This window comes from Triturus cristatus, chromosome 7 (assembly GCF_964204655.1).
Source record: "Triturus cristatus chromosome 7, aTriCri1.1, whole genome shotgun sequence".
Lineage (NCBI taxonomy): Eukaryota > Metazoa > Chordata > Amphibia > Caudata > Salamandridae > Triturus > Triturus cristatus.
The window spans coordinates 1,838,305,092-1,838,323,434 of NC_140590.1; the positions used below are offsets into that span (position 1 = coordinate 1,838,305,092).

The window sequence follows — 18,343 nt, forward strand, 5'->3', positions numbered from 1 at the left end:
GTTCCAAAGGAGTGGTTTCAAAGGCACTCTGACAGTCGTGGGAGAGCTGGGCGATGCCAGGCCTCGAGTGCCTGCCTCGGCCTGACCTTGAGGAAGAGCCATTCAACTGTTCTGCGGAAAGCTCGGCACGTGAGGCTGGAGATGTGGAATTCGCTGTCTTTTGCAAAAATATGACACATTCTCTTCAAAATTCAATGCAGTGTATTTGTTTAACACACAGAAGCCTTTCACCTTAGTATACATCAATTGTATCTCCACCTTTAGAGATATTTATTATAAATGATAATTTTGCGCAAATACCTAGAAACATTCCTGCCCCTGAAGTCAATGCCATTAGTTGACTAAGAGGGAAGTCAGCCGTCATGTATTAACTATATATAGCCTACATTCGCATTATGCACGGAGCAACATTATACTCTATTAAAACAAATACAAGCATATTTTGTTCGGTGCACGTCATGATTTAAGGTATTTAAAGGTGCCCCATTATGTGATAATGGAGAAAAAGGTGGCTCAGTGAGATAAAATAACTGCATAGCATCACAAAATGTTCAAGAAGGGCAGCTGGGATCTATCACAGATTTTCATATTTATCATTGTGCAGTTTATCCTCTGGATGGGTATTTTTTCTTTTTATGCAACACCTTCTGCTTCCTGCTTTTCTGCAAGCTTTACTACCGTTACATGGTCCTCTAGCACTTTCCGAAGCTCGGCAGCCTTTAGAGCGACCCCTGACCTTCCTGGTACGTCGCTCCCCCCCGCTGCAGCTCCTCCTGCGCTCCTGCTGACGCCTGCTGCCGCTGCTGAAGTCGAGGCCCTCCACCACCCGCAGGCTCCCACCTGCGCCTCATCCCTGGTGGCCAGTGCTGGCCTTAGGTTCGTACACGTTCTGCTTCCTGCTTTTCTGCAAGCTTTACTACCATTACATGGTCCTCTAGCACTTTCTGAAGCTCGGCAGCCTTTAGAGCGACCCTTGACCTTCCTGGTACGTCGCTCCCCCCCGCTGCAGCTCCACCTGCACCCCTGCTGTCCCTGCTGCCGCCGGTTATATCGAGACCCTCCACCACCCGCAGGCTTCCACCTGCGCCTCATCCCTGGTGGCCAGTGCTGGCCTTAGGTTCGTACATGTTCTGCTTCCTACTTTTCTGCAAGCTTTACTACCATTACATGGTCCTCTAGCACTTTCTGAAGCTCGGCAGCCTTTAGAGCGACCCTTGACCTTCCTGGTAGGTCGACCACCGCTGCAGCTCCGCCTGCACTCCTGCTGACACCTGCTGCCGCCGGTGATGTCGAGGCCCTCCACCACCCGCAGGCTTCCACCTGCGCCTCATCCCTGGTGGCCAGTGCTGGCCTAAGGTTCGTACACGTTCTGCTTCCTGCTTTTCTGCAAGCTTTACTACCATTACATGGTCCTCTAGCACTTTCTGAAGCTCGGCAGCCTTTAGAGCGACCCTTGACCTTCCTGGTAGGTCACTCCCCCCCGCTGCAGCTCCGCCTGCACCCCCACTGTCCTTGCCTCCGCCAGTGATATCGAGGCCCTCCACCACCCGCAGGCTTCCACCTGCGCCTGATCCCTGGTGTCCAGTGCTGGCCTTAGGTTTGTACATGTTCTGCTTCCTGCTTTTCTACAAGCTTTACTACCATTACATGGTCCTCTAGCACTTTCTGAAGCTCGGCAGCCTTTAGAGCGACCCTTGACCTACCTGGTAGGTCGCTCCCCCCCACTGCAGCTCTGCCTGCACCCCTGCTGTCCCTGCTGCCGCCAGAGATATCGAGGTCCTCCACCACCCGCAGGCTTCCATCTGCGCCTCAACCCTGGTGGCCAGTGCTGGCCTTAGGTTCGTACACGTTCTGCTTCCTGCTTTTCTGCAAGCTTTACTACCATTACATGGTCCTCTAGCACTTTCTGAAGCTTGGCAGCCTTTAGAGCAACCCTTGACCTTCCTGGTAGGTCGCTTCCCCCAGCTGCAGATCTGCCTGCACTCCTGCTGCCGCCTGCTGCCGCTGCTGAAGTCGAGGCCCTCCACCACCCGCAGGCTCCCACCTGCGCCTCATCCCTGGTGGCCAGTGCTGGCCTTAGGTTCGTACATGTTCTGCTTCCTGCTTTTCTGCAAGCTTTACTACCATTACATGGTGCTCTAGCACTTTCTGAAGCTCGGCAGCCTTTAGAGCGACCCTTGACCTTCCTGGTAGGTCGCTCCCCCCCGCTGCAGCTCCACATGCACCCCCACTCTCCCTGCTGCCACCGGTGATATTGAGGCACACCACCACCCACAGGCTTCCACCTGCGCCTCATCCCTGGTGGCCAGTGCTGGCCTTAGGTTCGTACATGTTCTGCTTCCTGCTTTTCTGCAAGCTTTACTACCATTACATGGTCCTCTAGCACTTTCTGAAGCTCAGCAGCCTTTAGAGCGACCCTTGACCTTCCTGGTAGGGCGCTCCCTCCCCGCTGCAGCTCCGCCTGTACCCCGGCTGTCCCTGCTGCCGCCGGAGATATCGAGGCCCTCCACCACCCGCAGGCTTCCACCTGCGCCTCATCCCTGGTGGCCAGTGCTGGCCTTAGGTTCGTACATGTTCTGCTTCCTGCTTTTCTGCAAGCTTTACTACCATTACATGGTCCTCTAGCACTTTCTGAAGCTCGGCAGCCTTTAGAGCGACCCTTCAACTTCCTGGTAGGCCGCTTCCCCCCCGCAACAGCTCCGCCTGCGCTCCTGCTGACGCCTGCTGCCGCCGCTGAAGTCGAGGCGCTCCACCACCCGCAGGCTTCCACCTGCACCTCTTCCCTGGTGGCCAGTGCTGGCCTTAGATTCGTACACGTTCTGCTTCCTGCTTTTCTGCAAGCTTTACTACCATTACATGGTCCTCTAGCACTTTCTGAAGCTCGGCAGCCTTTAGAGCGACCCTTGACCTTCCTGGTACGTTGCTCCCCCCCCCGCTGCAGCTCCGCCTGCACTCCTGCTGACGCCTGCTGCCGCTGCTGAAGTCGAGTCCCTCCACCACCCGCAGGCCTCAACCTGCGCCTCATCCCTGGTGGCCAGTGCTGGCCTTAGGTTCGTACATGTTCTGCTTCCTGCTTTTCTGCAAGCTTTACTACCATTACATGGTCCTCTAGCGCTTTCTGAAGCTCGGCAGCCTTTAGAGCGACCCTTGACCTTCCTGATTAGGTCGCCCCCCCGCAGCAGCTCCACCTGCAACCCCGCTGTCCCTGCTGCCGCCGGTGATATCGAGGCACTCCACCACCCGCAGGCTTCCACCTGCGCCTCATCCTTGGTGGCCAGTGCTGGCCTTAGGTTCGTACATGTTCTGCTTCCTGCTTTCTGCAAGCCTTACTACCATTACATGGTCCTCTACCACTTTCTGAAGCTCGGCAGCCTTTAAAGCAACCCTTGATCTTCCTGGTACGTCGCTCCCCCCCCGCTGCAGCTCCGCCTGCACCCCCGCTGTCCCTGCTGCCGCCGGTGATATCAAGGCACACCACCACCCGCAGTCTTCCATCTGCGCCTCATCCCTGGTGGCCAGTGCTGGCCTTAGGTTCGTACACGTTCTGCTTCCTGCTTTTCTGCAAGCTTTACTACCATTACATGGTCCTCTAGCACTTTCTGAAGCTCGGCAGCCTTTAGAGCGACCCTTGACCTTCCTGGTACGTCGCTCCTCCCCGCTGCAGCTCCTCCTGCACCCCTGCTGTCCCTGCTGCCGCTGGTGATATCGAGACCCTCCACCACCCGCAGGCTTCCACCTGCGCCTCATCCCTGGAGGCCAGTGCTGGCCTTAGGTTCGTACACGTTCTGCTTCCTGCTTTTCTGCAAGCTTTACTACCATTACATGGTCCTCTAGCACTTTCTGAAGCTCGGCAGCCTTTAGATCGACCCTTGACCTTCCTGGTAGGTCACCCCCCCGCTGCAGCTCCGCCTGCACTCCTGCTGACACCTGCTGCCGCCGGTGATGTCAAGGCCCTCCACCAACCGCAGGCTTCCACCTGCGCCTCATCCCTGGTGGCCAGTGCTGGCCTAAGGTTCGTACACGTTCTGCTTCCTGCTTTTCTGCAAGCTTTACTACCATTACATGGTCCTCTAGCACTTTCTGAAGCTCGGCAGCCTTAAGAGCGACCCTTGACCTTCCTGGTAGGTCGCTCCCCCCGCTGCAGCTCCGCCTGCACCCCCACTGTACTTGCCTCCGCCGGTGATATCGAGGTCCTCCACCACCCGCAGGCTTCCACCTGCGCCTGATCCCTGGTGTCCAGTGCTGGCCTTAGGTTTGTACATGTTCTGCTTCCTGCTTTTCTGCAAGCTTTACTACCATTACATGGTCCTCTAGCACTTTCTGAAGCTCGGGAGCCTTTAGAGCGACCCTTGACCTTCCTGGTAGGTCGCTCCCCCCCACTGCAGCTCTGCCTGCACCCCTGCTGTCCCTGCTGCCGCCAGAGATATCGACGTCCTCCACCACCCGCAGGCTTCCATCTGCGCCTCAACCCTGGTGGCCAGTGCTGGCCTTAGGTTCGTACACGTTCTGCTTCCTGCTTTTCTGCAAGCTTTACTACCATTACATGGTCCTCTAGCACTTTCTGAAGCTCGGCAGCCTTTTGAGCGACCCTTGACCTTCCTGGTAGGTCGCTTTCCCCCGCTGCAGCTCTGCCTGCTCTCCTGCTGCCGCCTGCTGCCGCTGCTGAAGTCGAGGCCCTCCACCACCCGCAGGCTCCCACCTGCGCCTCATCCCTGGTGGCCAGTGCTGGCCTTAGGTTCGTACATGTTCTGCTTCCTGCTTTTCTGCAAGCTTTACTACCATTACATGGTGCTCTAGCACTTTCTGAAGCTCGGCAGCCTTTAGAGCGACGCTTGACCTTCCTGGTAGGTCGCTCCCCCCCGCTGCAGCTCCACCTGCACCCCCGCTGTCCCTGCTGCCACCGGTGATATCGAGGCACACCACCACCCACAGGCTTCCACCTGCGCCTCATCCCTGGTGGCCAGTGCTGGCCTTAGGTTCGTACACGTTCTGCTTCCTGCTTTTCTGCAAGCTTTACTACCATTACATGGTCCTCTAGCACTTTCTGAAGCTCAGCAGCCTTTAGAGCGACCCTTGACCTTCCTGGTAGGGCGCTCCCTCCCCGCTGCAGCTCCGCCTGTACCCCCGCTGTCCCTGCTGCCGCCGGAGATATCGAGGCCCTCCACCACCCGCAGGCTTCCACCTGCGCCTCATCCCTGGTGGCCAGTGCTGGCCTTAGGTTCGTACATGTTCTGCTTCCTGCTTTTCTGCAAGCTTTACTACCATTACATGGTCCTCTAGCACTTTCTGAAGCTCGGCAGCCTTTAGAGCGACCCTTCACCTTCCTGGTAGGCCGATTCCCCCCCGCAACATCTCCGCCTGCACTCCTACTGACGCCTGCTGCCGCCGCTGAAGTCGAGGCTCTCCACCACCCGCAGGCTTCCACCTGCGCCACATCCCTGGTGGCCAGTGCTGGCCTTAGGTTCGTACATGTTCTGCTTCCTGCTTTTCTGCAAGCTTTACTACCATTACATGGTCCTCTAGCGCTTTCTGAAGCTCGGCAGCCTTTAGAGCATGGGTACTCACAAACTTTCTCTCGGGGGCCAAATTTACAGTGTGGTTTGTGGCTGAGGGCCGCACCGGTGGGGGCGGGGGCAGTGGGGGAGGAGGCGGGGCTAGAGCAAAAAAAAACCTATGACCATGAGGTTGAACACAGGCCCCTGCAGCGGACGCCTTCGTCCACTGAGCCACCAGACCCGGCATTCACACATCTTTATCTATCTATCTATCTATCTATCTATCTATCTATCTATCTATCTATCTATCTATCTATCTATCTATCTATCTATCTATCTATCTATCTATCTATCTATCTATCTATCTATCTATCTATCTATCTATCTATCTATCTATCTATCTATCTATCTATCTATCTATCTATCTATCTATCTATATCTATCTATCTATCTATCTATCTATCTATCTATCTATCTATCTATCTATCTATCTATCTATCTATCTATCTATCTATCTATCTATCTATCTATCTATCTATCTATCTATCTATCTATCTATCTATCTATCTATCTATCTATCTATCTATCTATCTATCTATCTATCTATCTATCTATCTATCTCTCGCTCCGTCTCCCTCCCTCTCTCTCTCTCCCTCTGTCTCCCTCACTGTGTCTCCCTCTCTCTGTCTCCCTCCCTCTCTCTCCGTCTCCCTCTCTGTCACCCTCCCTCTCTCTGTCTCCCTCCCTCTCCCTCCCTCTCCCTCTCTCTGTCTCCCTCCCTCTCCCTCCCTCTGTCTGTCTCCCTCCCTCTGTCTCCCTCTTGTCTGTCTCAGTCTGTCTCCCTACCTCTCCCTCCCTCCCTCCCTCCCTCTCTCCCTCCCTCCCTCTCTCCCTCCCTCCCTCTATCTCTCCCTCTCTCTCCCTCTGTCTCCCTCTCTGTGTTTGTCTCCCTTTCTCTGTCTCCCTCCCTCCCTCTCTCTCTCTGTCTGTCTTCCTCCCTCCCTCTCTCTCTCCCTCCCTCTTTCTCTCTCTCTCTCTCCCTCTCTCTCTCTCCCTCCCTCCCTCCCTATCCCTCCCTGTCTCCCTCTGTCTCCGTCTCCCTATGTGTCCCTGTCTCCTTCTCTATCTCTCTCACCGTCTGTCTCCCTACCTCTCTCCATCTCCCTCCCTCTGTCTCCCTCTCTCCGTCTCCCTCCATCTGTCTCACTCTGTCTCACTCACTCTGTCTCCCTTTCTCTCTGTCTCCCTCCCTCTCTCTCTCCGTCTCCCTCCCTCTCTATCTCTGTCTCCCTCCCACTCTCTCTCCGTCTCCCTCCCTCTCTCTATCACTCTCTCTCTCCCCCTCTGTCTCACTCACTCTGTTTGTCTCCCTTTTTCTGTCTCCCTCTCTGTCTCCCTGTCTCCTTCTCTCTCTCTCTCTCTCTCTCTCTCTCTCCATCTGTCTCCCTCTCTCCATCTTTCTCTCTCCGTCTGTCTCCCTCCCTCTGTCTCCCTCCCTCTCCCTCTCTGTCTCCCTCCCTCTCTCTGTCTCCCTCCCTCTCTCTGTCTCCCTCCCTCTGTCTCCCTCCCTCTGTCTCCCTCTCTCTCTCCGTCTCCCTCCCTCTCTCTCTCTCTCCCTGAATCACTGTTTGTCTCCCTTTCGCTCTCCCTCCCTCCCCTCTGTCTCCCTCCCTCTCCCTCTGTCTCCCTGTCTGTCTCCCTATCTGTCTCCCTCTGTCTTCCCCCTCTCCCTCTCCCTCTGTCTTCCTCCCTCTGCGCACTCTGTCTTCCTCCCCCTGTCACCTCACCTGCTGCTCTCACTCCCTGCTGCCCTCCGTCACCTCACCCTGCTGTCCTCCTCACCCTTTGACACCTCGTCCGCGCTGAGACAGCTTCCGAGAACACACACAGCCGCCGCCGCACCCAAGTACTTAACAGGTGTTTTAAAAACCATTCACTTGTTAATGAGGCTTTATTGTATTTCACCTCTTCTTAGCGCCCCTGCATCAGGGGCGCTAAGAAGAGGTGAAATTCAACAAAGCCTCATTTACAAGTTAATGGTCTTTAAAAGAAATCGCCTGGGCCACAGAAGCTCCACGCTGCTGCAACCGGCGATGTAAAAAACACACAGGTATGATGTCTGTAAGGTCCGCGGGCTGCCACGGAAGGCTTGCCGGGCTGCCGCCGGCCCGCGGGCCGTACTATGAGTACCCGTGCTTTAGAGTGACCCTTGACCTTCCTGGTAGGTCGCCCCCCCCGCTGCAGCTCCACCTGGACCCCCGCTGTCCCTGCTGCCGCCGGTGATATCGAGGCCCTCCACCACCCGCAGGCTTCCACCTGCGCCTCATCCTTGGTGGCCAGTGCTGGCCTTAGGTTCGTACATGTTCTGCTTCCTGCTTTCTGCAAGCTTTACTACCATTACATGGTCCTCTACCACTTTCTGAAGCTCGGCAGCCTTTTGAGCGACCCTTGACCTTCCTGGTAGGTCGCTTCCCCCCCGCTGCAGCTCTGCCTGCACTCCTGCTGCCGCCTGCTGCCGCTGCTGAAGTCGAGGCCCTCCACCACCCGCAAGCTCCCACCTGCGCCTCATCCCTGGTGGCCAGTGCTGGCCTTAGGTTCGTACATGTTCTGCTTCCTGCTTTTCTGCAAGCTTTACTACCATTACATGGTGCTCTAGCACTTTCTGAAGCTCGGCAGCCTTTAGAGCGACGCTTGACCTTCCTGGTTGGTCGCTCCCCCCCGCTGCAGCTCCACCTGCACCCTCGCTGTCCCTGCTGCCACCGGTGATATCGAGGCACACCACCACCCACAGGCTTCCACCTGCGCCTCATCCCTGGTGGCCAGTGCTGGCCTTAGGTTCGTACACGTTCTGCTTCCTGCTTTTCTGCAAGCTTTACTACCATTACATGGTCCTCTAGCACTTTCTGAAGCTCAGCAGCCTTTAGAGCGACCCTTGACCTTCCTGGTAGGGTACTCCCTCCCCGCTGCAGCCCCGCCTGTACCCCCGCTGTCCCTGCTGCCGCCGGAGATATCGAGGCCCTCCACCACCCGCAGGCTTCCACCTGCGCCTCATCCCTGGTGGCCAGTGCTGGCCTTAGGTTCGTACATATTCTGCTTCCTGCTTTTCTGCAAGCTTTACTACCATTACATGGTCCTCTAGCACTTTCTGAAGCTCGGCAGCCTTTAGAGCGACCCTTCACCTTCCTGGTAGGCCGCTTCCCCCCCGCAACAGCTCCGCCTGCACTCCTGCTGACGCCTGCTGCCGCCGCTGAAGTCGAGGCCCTCCACCACCCGCAGGCTTCCACCTGCGCCACATCCCTGGTGGCCAGTGCTGGCCTTAGGTTCGTACATGTTCTGCTTCCTGCTTTTCTGCAAGCTTTACTACCATTACATGGTCCTCTAGCGCTTTCTGAAGCTCGGCAGCCTTTAGAGTGACCCTTGACCTTCCTGGTAGGTCGCCCCCCCCGCTGCAGCTCCACCTGCACCCCCGCTGTCCCTGCTGCCGCCGGTGATATCGAGGCCCTCCACCACCCGCAGGCTTCCACCTGTGCCTCATCCTTGGTGGCCAGTGCTGGCCTTAGGTTCGTACATATTCTGCTTCCTGCTTTCTGCAAGCTTTACTACCATTACATGGTCCTCTACCACTTTCTGAAGCTCGGCAGCCTTAAGAGCAACCCTTGATCTTCCTGGTACGTCATTCCCCCCCCGCTGCAGCTCCGCCTGCACCCCCGCTGTCCCTGCTGCCGCCGGTGATATCGAGGCACACCACCACCCGCAGTCTTCCATCTGCGCCTCATCCCTGGTGGCCAGTGCTGGCCTTAGGTTCATACACGTTCTGCTTCCTGCTTTTCTGCAAGTTTTCCTACCCTTACATGGTCCTCTAGCACTTTCTGAAGCACGGCAGCCTTTAGAGCGACCCTTGATCTTCCTGGTACGTCGCTCCCCCCCGCTGCAGCTCCGCCTGCACCCCGGCTGTCCCTGCTGCCGCCGGTGATATCGAGGCACTCCACCACCCGCAGGATTCCACCTGCGCCTCATCCCTGGTGGCCAGTGCTGGCCTTAGGTTCGTACACGTTCTGCTTCCTGCTTTTCTGCAAGTTTTCCTACCCTTACATGGTCCTCTAGCACTTTCTGAAGCTCGGCAGCGTTTAGAGCGACCCTTGACCTTCCTGGTACGTCGCTCTCCCCTGCTGCAGCTCCACCTGCACCTCCGCTGTCCCTGCTGCCGCCGGTGATTTCGAGGCCCTCCACCACCTGCAGGCTGCCACCTGCGCCTCATCCCTGGTGGCCAGTGCTGGCCTTCGGTTCGTACACGTTCTGCTTCCTGCTTTTCTGCAAGCTTTATTACCATTACATAATCCTCTAGCACTTTCTGAAGCTCGGCATCCTTTAGAGCGACCCTTGACCTTCCTGGTAGGTCGCTTCCCCCCGCTGCAGCTCCACCTGCACCCCCGCTGTCCCTGCCTCCGCCGGTGATATCGAGGCCCTCCACCACCCGCAGGCTTCCACCTGCGTCTCATCCCTGGTGGCCAGTGCTGGCCTTAGGTTTGTACACGTTCTGCTTCCTGCTTTTCTGCAAGCTTTACTACCATTACATGGTCCTCTAGCACTTTCTGAAGCTCGGCAGCCTTTAGAGCGACCCTTGACCTTCCCGGTAGGTCGCTTCCCCCCGCTACAGCTCCGCCTGCACTCCTGCCTACGCCTGCTGCCGCCGCTGAAGTCGAGGCCCTCCACCACCCACAGGTTTCCACCTGCGCCTCATCCCTGGTGGCCAGTGCTGGCCTTAGGTTCGTACATGTTCTGCTTCCTGCTTTTCTGCAAGCTTTACTACCATTACATGGTCCTCTAGCACTTTCTGAAGCTCGGCAGCATTTAGAGCGACCCTTGATCTTCCTGGTACGTCGCTCCCCCCCGCTGCAGCTCTGCCTGCACCCCCGCTGTCCCTGCTGCCGCCGGTGATATCGAGGCCCTCCACCACCCGCAGGCTTCCACCTGCGCCTCATCCCTGGTGGCCAGTGCTGGCCTTAGTTTCGTACACGTTCTACTTCCTGCTTTTCTGCAAGCTTTACTACCATTACATGGTCCGCTAGCACTTTCTGAAGCTCGGCAGCATTTAGAGCGACGCTTGACCTTCCTGGTAGGTCGCTCCCCCCCACTGCAGCTCTGCCTGCACCCCCGCTGTCCCTGCTGCCGCCAGAGATATCGAGGCCCTCCACCACCCGCAGGCTTCCATCTGCACTTCATCCTGGTGGCCAGTGGTGGCCTTAGGTTCGTACACGTTCTGCTTCCTGCTTTTCTGCAAGCTTTACTACCATTACATGGTCCTCTAGCACTTTCTGAAGCTTCGCAGCCTTTAGAGCGACCCTTGACCTTCCTGGTAGGTCGTTCCCCCCCCCGCTGCAGCTCCGCCTGCACCCCCGCTGTCCCTGTTGCCGACGGTGATATTGAGGCCCTCCACCACCCACAGGCTTCCACCTGCGCCTCATCCCTGGTGGCCAGTGCTGGCCTTAGGTTCGTACACGTTCTGCTTCCTGCTTTTCAGGAAGCTTTACTACCATTACATGGTCCTCTAGCACATTCTGAAGCTCGGCACCCTTTAGAGCGACCCTTGACCTTCCTGGTACGTCGCTCCCCCCCGCTGTAGCTCCGCCTGCACCCCCGCTGTCCCTGCTGCCGCCGGTGATATCGAGGCCCTCCACCACCCGCAGGCTTCCACTTGCGCCTCATCCCTGGTGGCCAGTGCTGGCCATAGGGTCGTACATGTTTTGCTTCCTGCTTTTCTGCAAGCTTTAATTCCATTACATGGTTCTCTAGCACTTTCTGAAGTTCGGCAGCCTTTAGAGTTCTTGGATTCCGCTTTGCCAATGAGTCAATGCTGTCGTTGATTTCGGTTGTGCGTCAAATTGTTTAGAGGTCAGCAATATTGTTTAGAGTTCAATCAAGCTGAGTAGATTGTTTTCCTGGTTTACGGTGTCTATAGGTAAGTGGCTGGAAGGATACTTTTGTGGATGAGTTTGGAGCAATATGTTTACAGCTGTTTGTGCCCAAGGATTTTGCCATTTACTTCATTTGGTTTGGATGGTGGGTAATTTCAGATCTTTTTAAGTTTTGTATCCTTGCCCAATATGTTCCAATTGTGTGTGTTTGTATGTCTGTGTGTGTGTGTGTGTGTGTGTATGTGTGTTGGGACATAGTCCTTGGCTCGAATTCCAGTGAGCAAGCCCAACTTCTTCTAGGGGTTCTTTCACACTTGCTTGCACTCAGTCTTACTCATGACCCATTTCCACTCTGTCTCATTCACTACAATCACTTACTCTCCGTTACACTTGCACTCAGTTTTACTCACTCTGACTCTCTCACTCTCAGACAGCCTCACTGACTCACACTGTCTCACTCATTCTGAATCTGATGATGACAGATTATGTTGAATTGCAGCACGTGGCACCGGCATAGCCAATAAGTCTCGCTTCTGGGATATTATAAGTATTTAGTTATGCAGTACAATATCCTTGGTGCAACAACACCAACTGTTGCATGGCTAATCACTTATAAGGTCCCAAAGGCGAGACCTATTGGCTATGCCAATGCTTGTTTTTCAATTTCTTTACTTTTCTTACAATCGTGGAACCCACGCTTTAGCTTTAAACATCTCAGGCTCAAGCACGGATGCCATGATTGCTTAAAAAATAAATAAATAGAAAAACTAACATTTGTTTTGTAATGCAATTATTCTCACATTACTGAAAGTTTGAGCTATTGGCGTTGCATTATTATTGGCAACGCCAATTGCTCAAACTTTCAGTAATTTGAGATCTATTGCATTGCAAATGCTTGTTAATACACTGCAAACAGATGACAACAATTTATCCAGATTCATGCTTTTTCATTCAGCTGCAATATCTTTTGCTTTTCATAATCTTGTGTCTTCTTTTTTCCCCAGATCTTCCTTTTTTCATTGAAAAACAACACAATGCACTGCGATTATGGGAAAGTCGAATCAAACTCTCTGGAGTGAATTTTTAATTTTGGGATTATCGCAAAATCCTCAGCTTCAAGTTCCAATTTTCATTGTGTTCTTATTCATGTATTTATTTACTCTTTTTGGAAACCTTGTCATTATTACATTAATATGCATTGACACACATCTTCAAAATCCCATGTATTATTTTCTCATTAACTTATCTTTCCTAGATATTGGTTTCACAACGGTCACCATCCCAAAACTGCTGGCGGTCTGTCTGAAAGCCAAGAAATCTGACAAATCCATCAATTTCTCTGCTTGCTTTCTTCAATTCTATCTTTGCGTTTCCTTCATCAGCACAGAGTTTTACTTGCTGTCAGTCATGGCCTATGACAGGTACATTGCAATTTGCAACCCCCTGCGCTATCCCTCTATAATGAATAAAAGAACCATGATTTCATTGACTGTAACATCCTGGACAATAGCCTTTCTTGACGTTATACCACATGTTGTTTTGGTATCAAATTTATCTTTCTGTGCATCGAATGAAATCAATCATTTCTTTTGTGATTTTAATGCTCTTCTGAAACTATCCTGTACAGACACATATTTCATAAATATCGCAACTTTCGTAGGAGCTATTGGAGCAGGATTTGGTCCTTTCATCTTAACAATAACTTCCTATGTGCTAATCATCTCAAATATCATGAAAATTCCCTCTAAAACAGGGAGACAGAAGTTGTTCTCCACATGTTCCTCTCATATGACTGCAGTTGTTTTGTTCTATGGAACTGAGCTCGGTGTTTATCTGAGACCGACATCAAGCTTTTCCTTGGACAAAGACAAGATCTTTGCTGTAATGTATACAGTTGTTATTCCAATGTTAAATCCAGTTCTTTACAGTTTGAGAAACAAGGATGTAAAAGGTGCTTTGGAAAAAGCTACAGGGAAACTAAGGCAGACAAACACTGTACTACATTAATTTAATAGTTCAAGCTGTACATATAGAAAGTATTCTTATAGTGGTGTGGCTCACTGGTTAGAGGCGACAGACCCGGAAGCAGAGGTCGGCCCGGGACCAGGGTTCGATTCCTGACGCGGCAGGGTCTTGGGCCAAGGTCAGCGGACTTGATAATTCTCGCCTCGGTGCCTACTCTAACCATGGATCCCACTCAGCAACTCTGGGCAATAGCTTGCTTAATCTCCACTTACGGCCCCATCAGCGCCGGGGATGCTTGTCTTCACCTTGGAGAGGCCCAGTACGGACCATCTCACAGGGAAAGCCAGGATGGGTTCCCCAGCGGTATACAGCGCCGGGACGCCCCGTTGCTGTGGCAGCTGTGCGCTTTACAAGTATACAACATTTACATTTACATTCTTATCTATGGTCATGCCCCAAGTCTTAACAGAGTTTGCATATAACATTAATACCAAAAGTAAAGCACTGTGGAAATTAAAGGTGTCTTCACATACCAACAAAAATCTGGGCAAACGATGACAGGAAATAACTACTGAATTTGTACACATGAATGTAAACTAAGCCATCACTTACTGCATTGTTTTATGGCCTTTGGCGTCACACCTGTGGAGTTTCCCATTCCGTAGCTAAGAAACAAATCATACAAAAGGAGGCACAGAGAAAGAGATTGAGAAGACATATACTCCCAAAATAAGGTACCACAGTAAAAAAAAAAAAAAAAGATTAAAGTGTCGTTTGAGATCAATTTTCACTATACAAAAAAGGCAAAACTTGAGTTAATACACTTCCATCAAGTCTCCTTGTTACCATCATGCAAGAGGGCTTCAAATACCTTGAGACCAATAAAATGGTGGATACACCTGATCTGCCTCCCAGGGGATTTGAATTCTACTACCCCTCAGACCACGTGGATGGGTCTACCTCAGTTGTGGCTTTCCTCTCATTTGTGGCTGCACAAAAATAGAAATTCAGCTCCCCTGGGGACATTATTAGGGTGGTCAACTAGTTCTGCTCCCCATGGAGATGAAACCCCAATAGGCATTACTTTAGTGGGTCCCTGGGTCAGTGTTCCCCCCTTCCATATTTGTCATACAAATGAACCTTAAGTGCCCCACCGACCCCCTCAGTGTACCAGTAAGAGAGACAAATATTGATTAGAGATCAGGAAGAAATATGCTGCTGCCCCCTCCATACTCCTGCCTGGCTTTGTTCCTTCAATAGTTCCCATCAGGAATGATATTCAGTCACGAGGCTCTGCAGCCACTAGGAGCTCACCCTCTAAATACCTGTTCTTAGAGGAGTGAATGCCAGCCAACTTCAAATTAAATACCTGGGTCTTTAAGGGACACTAGGTCTTTAAGGGACACTTTTGTTGCATGGCAAACTCTCACAGGCTGTCATACTATCATGTCATCAAATTAAATATCATAAGCTCTCACTTCCTGTGATGTCATTCAGTGTGAAAGACACATGATGTGACCTCTGCTACCCACGGCATTCGGGTGAATTGATGCCCATGAAGGTGCTCCTGGGACAGGTGATCCCATGGTTCTCCTCACCAAGTTCTGAAACTGTCAGAGCAAAGGGGAACTGCACCACCATTCTCACACACCCAGATCGGTGATTGAGACCTTGGGGAAGGCCCGGGGAGGATTCCTGAGTGTATCCTGTGGATGCGTACCTGCTTGCATGTACACTGCTGGCTTCTCAATCGTGCATGCTCTTACAGCTGTATTAAGGTTATTTTATTCCCGAAGCAGGACAGAACTCACAATACACACCTTGTGTACCAATGGCCACCCTCACCACATACATGATACAACTATAACTCCACTGGCCCTTTAAACAAATCAACCCACACTCCTCTTTGGTGCTAATGACTTTCCCTCTCTTAATTTTCCAAACTTCTTATTCAGAACTTTTATCTTTCCTGAGTCATACTAGCCCTGCACTGAGCTTGTTGGCTCTCATTGTAGCCTGCTGGTCTTCCATGGCCCGACCTACCGGTCCCAGCATCCAGTACAGTGTTGACTGATTACCAATATCCTCGAATCCATCCATCTCTTTCCATTTAATTACCCCAAGCTTTAGATATCACTCCACCTTTTGGTTTCCTGTGATATTTTTACAGTGACCAGAAAAACCCACAACAAATAGTGTTCTTTCTGCTCCCTTTGACTTTTTGTGGGCTGAAGCAAGCCAGAAGTCTCTCATCTATTTTCTAAATCATTCCACCAACTTCACACCTAGTCCATCCAAAGAACCCTCTCTACCAAGGAATGCCCGAGACAGTACAGCAGACAATATGACCCCACTTCAATTTATATTTCCCTTCTCCCAAAGCATTACAAATGCCTCCTGAACCTCACTGGTGTCCCACAACCACTACACACTGCATAACTGACCTCCAAAAATCTACAGAGGGGCCAACTGAAGCTAAGAGGTTAATTTTACAGCACTTACCACCATAACTGCCCCACGGCGTACTTCCCACCTGCTCCCTCGCCCCCATCCATTCCATTTCCTAGATTAAGGTATTCTGGCATCACACTTAGTACCCCCCAATTTCCCTATGTCTCCTATAGGTCTGAATAATGAGCTGGACGAACTTCATGCCACCCCTCCGAAGCCAATTTATATATTTACCTTGTGATATACTCCACTGAACAAAGGACGCACCTGATGGCTTTTTCAAGAAGGGTTTAACCATGGCATGTTTCCACGCCACAGGAACCGTGCCACTTTGTAGTGTCAGTCTGGCCAAGATTATGTTTTCTCCTTTTCAGGTCTCGCTTGAGCCAGCGCATGCACTGCTCTGGCTAGACATTTAGTAGCTGCTTTAAAAGTGCCAGCGTGCTATTACGCGCACAAGCATGCGTGACGTGCACAGCACTTTTTCCCATCACGCGCGCACCATTCGCGTCATCACTCGCGTTTTTTTTAATTTCATTTTTGCGCGCGCACACAACTCCCGGTCGCGGCCAATGCTTGTTAATGCTTTGGCAAAATGCCTTGTTGTGCACTACTGACTTGCCCCCCACACATTTCGTCTCTTGTCCTGAGTGCAGGCTAAGCCCTGCATTTACCATATGGGTATTGCAGCATTTCAGACTGTGTAGCGGAGGTGGTCCAGACTACCGCCTCACTGCAATGGCTCCTGCTGCAGTTTCGCACCAGCAGCCTCTCTCAGTTCTACGTTCATAGGTGAAGCAGACAGCCGCGGTCGGTAGTAGGAGTTCCTGCAGGGCGGTGACGTGGGGAGGGGGGTAGTAAACTATGGATTACGGAGGTTTACAGGTAAGTAAACATTTAAATTAATAAAACGAATTTCGTTGCGTGCACTGCATCGCATTTGGGGATGCAGTGCACGCAACGAAATTCGTTTTATTAATTTATATGTTTACTTACCTGTAAACCTCCGTAATCCATAGTTTACAACCCCCCACCCTGCCCCTCCCCCTCATTGATTTTTGTTCACTTTCTTTATTGTGAGAGGGGCACCATAATCTAAAAAGATTTGCCGCGATTTTTGGCCCTTATTTTACAGACTAGGTTGGTTTTCATGTGGCTTAACTCCCGACTGGTGGACAAGGCGACTTCAGCATACACTGGTCAGGAGTGACTCAGGGATTCATTTACAATCTGAAATTATCTACTGCCTTTCATATTTTGAGTGTACCATGTTTTTGCAATTTAAACAAGGCTAATTTATACTGTGTGCCCTTTTATTCCATACTATGTTCTTTATTCTGTTTATTGTAAATTGTTGCTCCCTTAATCAGGGTCAATTTGTGTTATCTTTTTAACAAGCATAGGCATAGCCAATAGGTCTCGCCTTTGGGACCTTATAAGTGTTTAGCCATGCAACAGTTGATGTTGTTGCACCAAGGATATTGTGCTGCATAACTAAATATTTATAAGGTCCCAAAAGCGAGACCTATTGGCTATGCCAATGCTTGTTTGTGCTTATCAGGGGGGGCTGGGTTGAGCGGTGACCCTGATTTGACAGTCCTGAGAATTTCCTCTGGCTTCCTTGTTAATTGGCGGGAAGGCTGTCAGTGTGATTTTAGATGTGATGGCTGCTGCTGGTGTTGAATTTAGGACAGTGTTTTTGGGTAGAGCTAACAGAATGTTCACTTTTCCTAGGAAAAGGTTTGCAAGCAAGTTTCAGCGCTCTTCTGAGGGAGCTGGCCCTTACTGACTCGTAACTGCTTTCATAAGACTATTTACTAGTTTGAATAACTCTTTGAAGAGTTGGGGGACATTTTCTATTTTGGGACTGAGTAAGAGATTCTAGCTTCTATAATCGACCATTGGTATTTTGTCATTGATTCCTTGTATAATGCCTTGCTGGGCCCCCTATGGGGCATATCAGCAACACCCGGCGGTAATTATCGCTCAGCGCTCTTAGCGTGAGGATAATTATCGCCGGGTAAAGTGGATTTTTATCGTTGAGATAGCGTGCTATTAGCAACGCTTATCTCCTCAGCGACAAAAATCCTCACGCTAACTGCCTAACGTGAGATTATCGCTGGAAACCCAGCGATAATCTCACGCTAGCGTTAGCTTGCTGATAGGGACTCACAAACTTAGCCATGACATCCACCTTCCATAGGATATCATGGCTAAGTCAGTCCTGAAGCAGGCATAAGGAAAGTAGCGATAACAGGGGTTATCGCTACTTTTCTTGCCGCTATGCTTCATAGCGTGGGGCTTGATGACAGGAGAAATGTCGCTTAGCGACATTTCTCCTGTCATGTTAGGTCAGGAATGCCCACTTTGCATCTCATTAGAGATGCAAAGCTGGGCGTAAAGAATCCCCACGCTAAAGCAAGGTTTCACGCGTTAGCCTGGCTTGCTAATTAGGCGATAAAATTATCGCCGCTTTTCGGCCGAATATGCCCCTTTATGTTTTTCTCAACACTCTTT

General features: G+C 51.7%; 1 protein-coding gene across 1 annotated transcript; it reads left to right on the forward strand.

Moving 5' to 3' along the window:
• The first annotated feature begins 12,457 nt into the window (after positions 1-12,457).
• On the forward strand, positions 12,458-13,417 carry LOC146813369 (olfactory receptor 5AR1-like). The gene has a single exon (XM_085615394.1). The coding sequence runs from the start codon at positions 12,458-12,460 to the stop codon at positions 13,415-13,417; it is 960 nt and encodes a 319-aa protein (XP_085471520.1).
• The last annotated feature ends 4,926 nt before the right edge of the window (positions 13,418-18,343 follow it).

Coding starts and splice junctions, on each gene's coding strand:
- LOC146813369 (XM_085615394.1), top strand. CDS start 12,458: ATGGGAAAGTCGAATCAAACTCTCTGGAGTGAATTTTTAATTTTGGGA.